Source organism: Elephantulus edwardii, unplaced genomic scaffold (assembly GCF_000299155.1).
Source record: "Elephantulus edwardii isolate Elephantulus edwardi_28Jun2011 unplaced genomic scaffold, EleEdw1.0 scaffold00014, whole genome shotgun sequence".
Taxonomy (NCBI): Eukaryota; Metazoa; Chordata; class Mammalia; order Macroscelidea; family Macroscelididae; genus Elephantulus; species Elephantulus edwardii.
Window position 1 is genome coordinate 16436650 of NW_006399764.1, and position 5740 is coordinate 16442389.

Sequence of the window (5740 nt, forward strand, 5' to 3'; positions counted from 1 at the left end):
CTCAGAGTCAGCCACAGTTTGTTATGATCCACACAGTCAAATGCCTTTCCATAATCAATGAAACACAGACATTCTTCTGATATTCTCTGCTTTCAGCTAAGATCCATCTAACATCAACTACAATATACCAAGACCCCTTCTAAACCCAGCTTGGACTTCTGGGCAGTTCTCTGCTGATGTGCTGTCCCAGTCGTTTTTGGATAATGGTCAGTAGAATCTTGCTTGCATGTGAAATCAATGATATCATCCTATAGTTTCCAGACTCTGTTGGGTCACCCTTCTTTGGAATGGGAACAAATATAGATGTCTTTCAGTCAGTTGGCCAAGTGGTTTTTCTCCAGATTTCTTGGCACAACTTGGTGAGCACATCCAGGGCAGCATCTGTGAGCTGAAATATGTCAATTGGTATACCGTCTATTTCTGGGGCCTTATTTTTTGCTATTTCCTTCAAAGCAGCTTGAACTTCTTCCTTCATCACCATAGGCTCTTGCTCATACTAAGTATAAATCATAGTTCTGAGACCTTCCAGACTTCTCATTAAACTTCCCAATGTATCTATTAGACTTGCTGTTGTTTACTACTAAGTCAGAACCACTCCAACAGGGTTTCAAAGACAGTGAATAATATAGGAGGAGACTACTCATCTTACGCAGAGCAGCTGGTGGATTCAAACTGCCTGCCTTTGAATAGGCAACATAACTCCTTACCCACTACACAACCAAGCTCCCTATCAATAGACAGATATCATCCTTATCCCTATTTTAAAGATGAAAAGCCTAACATATAAGCCACATAATTAGCCACTAATACAACAATACAAATCTATCTTATTTATATAAAAAAAAACAAAACAAAAAAATCTGTCTTATTTCTATGTAACACACTCCTACTTGGCTAATTCAATACCCAGGATTCCTAATTCTGTCCTCTCTTGATTCATTATTGCTACGGTGACCACTTACCTCATTTCCATCAAATGGGGTATTAGTGAAAGTCTGTTTAGAGATTCTTTGGAAGACTTCCGTTTTAAACATACAATCACATACATGCACACTCAATATCAATTATTGCTGGAGTCACGGCATTCCCCCTGACTTAAATGTGATTACAAAGCCTAGAGCTGAGTGGTGTCTTATGACAAGAAGAGAGGCATGGAGATTATTAAGAAGCTGAATCACCAAACTTTTGGCAGTGGACCTACAGCAGTAAATCTCCTTTTAGATTCCCTGCTATGTGAGAGAACAAAACCAAACCTTGTCTTTTAAGCCATGTTATTATGCTTCTGTCATTTCTGTTTGAGAGAACAATCAATCAATGCCTTCGGGTTGTGGTGTTGGAGAAGACAACTACCAAGAGAATATAAACAGGTCTGTCCTACAGAAAGTGAAAACACGGTGCTCCTTGAAGGCCAAGATAGTGGAACTCTGTCTCACATACCTTGGGCATGCTATGAGGAGCGGCTGGCTAGTCCTTGGAGAAGGACATCACATTAGAAAGGTGAAGTGCCAATGTGAAGAAAGGAAGACCCACAACAACACACGTCAACATAGTCAGGGTAACAAGTGGGTCCTGTGTGTTGGAGATTGTGAGGTTGGCACAGGATAGGCCAAGGTTCAGACATGCTGTTCATAGACTCAGTATGTGTCGGAGTCAAGTCAATGGTACGTAACAACAACAATGAAGAAAGGACCAAAACCCATCTGCTTTTTCATCAAAGTATCTTTCATCTGTAAAATACATAGACTAACACCTGCTCTCTTCCACATGCCTCAGAAGTTCTAATTAGAAGATACACATAGAGATGTCTTGAAAAACATTACTGTAAATAGTAATTCTCAACTAAGGGGGAGACAGAAGAGGTACATCCCATAGAGACTTGGGACTGGCTGTATTTTGTCTGGGAAGACAGATCAGAATCACCTGGGAAAGTTTTCCCATTACAAACAGCCCCTTGGAAAAGCACTGCAAATCCTCATGCTTTAAATGATAGCTTTTTTGTTGACTACATCATTTGAAATGGGTCATCTTGAAATGATAAAGAAGATTCTGCTTTTCCTTACAAGTTGTTCTTATCAGTTGTGATCAAGTCAAAACTGGGAGGGAAAGGCACTCCAGTCCTTGGTAGCTCTCTTAAACTATCTCATGGCTGACATATCTGCCTTTTGAGAAAAAGTTCAAATGTTTATTTCTCTGTGTTACAAATATATTTATTTTTTTAAAACTCCCTAAGCACATATTGCAAAATAAAAATTTTTTTTAGTCTTAAATGAGCCCAAATTTCAACACAGGCTAAAAATTTTAAGACATAAAATGACTGCTGCGGCTGAATTTTAATCATATAGATGAATCACAACATACGTCTTCAGCTCGGCATGTATTATGGATAAGTCTAGTTTTCTACAGAGAATAATCACATGTTCTAATTACCATTTTGGTTATACGCATAATTAATAATATTCTGTCTTAATGGGACACACTGAATCTTCAGACAGTTGCAAAGCTTTAACTATGCATACTGACAAATCCAACTGTCAGCTGTACTGCCAAACACAAAGGAAACTTGATGTAAGGTTTTAGCATTGATAACAATATGCATATCTTTATACATGATACAATGGAACAATTAATTGCTTTCCTTCATCTAAACATTTCTCCACGCTCATAATTTTATGTTGCTCGATTAACAATTTACCCTAGATTAGATGTATTCACCAGTGATCTTATGCGCAGTAAAAACACGAATGTAAAATTGACCCAAGGTCCAAGGAAGCAGAAAATAGTCTAAGAGAAGCGACTTACTGATTGTAAACTTTCATTCTCACGTAGACAAGCTGTATGAAGTTCTGATTTCAAGGTTGCAATGTGATTTCGGTGAGATGTCATTTCCTTCTCTAATGTAGCAATTCTAGCACTTGCAAGCTGGTAGACATCCACGAAACTTTTAATCATAGCCTTAAGAAATAAAAATAATGTCACATATAATTCAAGTAATGCCGTCCCCAAAGGAGGACTGCCATAATTTGAAAGCAAAATCATTAAAATTTTTAAATAAACAACTTTTCATCTTTAAGATAATGCACTAACCGTCAAGTTTTATATTGAGAACAGCAACTATTTTAAGAAAGTTTGGGGGGAAAATAATTGATACTTCTTTTTATTTAAATAAGATGTACTTTGATCTATTTGCTCAAAATTCAGAATGCAGTTTTTAAAGATGGCACACTTATTTTCTTCACAAAAGTTAAATTCAAGTTACAATTTGACCTAAATTTTTATCTTGAGAGACACAAAACAGATGGATAGGTAAACGAGGTATTACAAAAATGAGCTGAGTTAGTAAAACTTTAAAACCCAAAAAGCAAATATTTTAAAACAAAAGGAGATGAAACAATATTGTGACTTTTCAAGAGCAAATTACATGACTCCAGCATAAGAAAAGTATAACTATGTTCAACAATCCAGGATTATTTAAAATAAGTAGTAATATTATAACAGTTCTGGAAAGGCTTCAGGCCTTTTGTTCATAGCTTCACTATGAGTCGTGCTCAACTCGACAGCAATCAATAACAACAATATATTTATAGTAAATAATACAAGTACTTGTTGGTAACTTTTTATGTCCCCTAAAAGTTATAATATTTTGGGGATTGTTAGCCATCCTATTACTATTTAATCCTATCTCACAGACTTCTTTCTAAAGCAACCTAAAGAAACTGGCACTTTCAGTCCAAGAATACTATTAGAGCTTGTTAAAAGTCTTTCAGAATACCTCAGACAGAGCAAAATAAAATCAAATGTTATTCATGTGGGGGAAAAAACCTTTTCCACACACAGCTACCACTGAATACAATGTAGGCTATCTAAGAATGAAATTGCATTCTATCTGAAGAGTCTGATTAGCGAAGGCAGGGGGAAACGAGGTATTGGAGTGATTCTGAATGCATGTGAAATAATAACTTGGTGAACAAAGAATAAGAACAGTATATACACCACCTGCAAAAAATAAGCAGATTAGTCATTTGTGGGTTAAAGTAATAAAATTCACACTTTGTGCTTAATTTAGTAGTAGGAGGAGGAGGAGGAGTGGCATCCACTTCCTAAATAACATGCCTCTGGAAACTCTACGAAATTTTATAAATTTTGATAGTGGTAGAGGGGATTCAAGCCTTTTGTTCATAGGGTCGCTATGAGTGGTGCTAGACTAGAAGGCAATCAACAACAATAATAAACAACAAACATTATTATTTGCCCTCAAAAATCCAATTCTGACACGAACTTCTACACCCCACCTCTTCAGAACCCCAAGATAGAGTTAACTAAAATCCTGGTTTTCTGTGGCTCCCCACGCCTTTTCCTACTACTGCACTTACTGACATAGAGAAATTTATTCTTTTCCTTTAAGTCAGGACTGTGCTTTACAGAGTCTGTGTCTTAAGGGGTGATATGATAGCAGCCCAGAGTGAGTACTTTTGTGAATGACTAATGAGTGGATTAAAAAAGTAAGTGAATGAACGAAAAACTGGAAAAGATCAAAATTCACAAGTCGAAGCCCTGTACTGGCATAAAATGGCTTAAAGGCAACAATGACAAGCATTGGGAACATGCAATCATAACACTCAATCTCATTAATTCCTTCTCAATGTCGTTTATTCATGTTGGAAAAGCAGCCGCAGCATAGCTATAGGCACCAAATAAGAGAGAAACAAAGGCAAATTGTAAGATTCAACAGTCAACGGGCGCAGTCCCAACCTGCTTCAATTGCAGTCAATCCCGCAGACTTGTCATCTCAACTAGAGAAGAGGAGTCATTTTCTTGCCTGCTTTCAAACGTCATGAGGTGCAGATAACTAAAATAACGGACATTTATTATTTCTTGGAGGCCAGGAACTGCATAGACATTTTTCATGCTTCGTTTCCTTTATCATAACAGGCACGTGGAGTAAACACCACTTTTGACCTAGCTTCCAGAGTGGAAAACAGAGTGTGGGAGGAAGCAAATAATCTGCCCAGGATCATAGTAAGGAATCCACATCAAGAGCATTTAATACAAAGCCACTCCCTTTACCATTCATCAGTATGTGGGTGTCTCATATGAGAACTCATTGCTGTCGAGCTGACTGAGTTGGTGTGACCGCGCAGGACACCATGAGCCGTCTTCTAAGACTTCTGAGGCTGCAAATGTGCATCGAAGCGGACTGACACGCCTTCAGTCAGCAGCCAAGCACGTTACTCACTGCTCAACCAACACTAAGCCTAACTGTTCTTCCCATTCTGTAGCTGAGACGACAACGCGGAGAGATTGATTGCACTTGATGGGAGCTCAGGGCTGTGCTTATTTATAGTTGTCACTGTAGAGAAATCCAACTGATTTTTGTATGTTGATCTTGCATCTTGCTACTTCACTGAATTGGTCGACTATGTCCAATAGTAGCTGCTGAGTCTTTAGGGTTTTCTAGGTATACTATCATATCATCTGCATAGAGAGATAGTTTTCCCTCCTCTTTGCCAATTTGGATGCCTCTTATTTCCTTCTCTTGTCTTATTGCTCTCGCTAAGACTTCCAATACAATGCTAAATAAGAGAGGTGAGAGTGGGCATCCCTGTCTGGTTCCTGCTCTTAAAGGGAATGCCTTTAACCTCTCTCCATTGAGAACGATGTTGGCTCTCTGGTTTGCACAAATACTTTTTGCTATGTTGAAGAAATTCCCCTCTAATCCTATTTTGTTGAGTGTTTTAATCAG

The 5740-nt window shown here is 37.9% G+C and overlaps 1 protein-coding gene across 1 annotated transcript in view; it reads right to left on the bottom strand.

The window, feature by feature from the left end:
• CCDC171 (coiled-coil domain containing 171) overlaps positions 1 to 5740 on the bottom strand; it is a 313076-nt gene that overhangs the window by 69150 nt on the left and 238186 nt on the right. The window contains exon 24 of the mRNA XM_006881285.1: positions 2800 to 2952. Within this exon, the coding sequence (XP_006881347.1) occupies positions 2800 to 2952 (153 nt within the window). The remainder of the gene's footprint in view (positions 1 to 2799; positions 2953 to 5740) is intronic.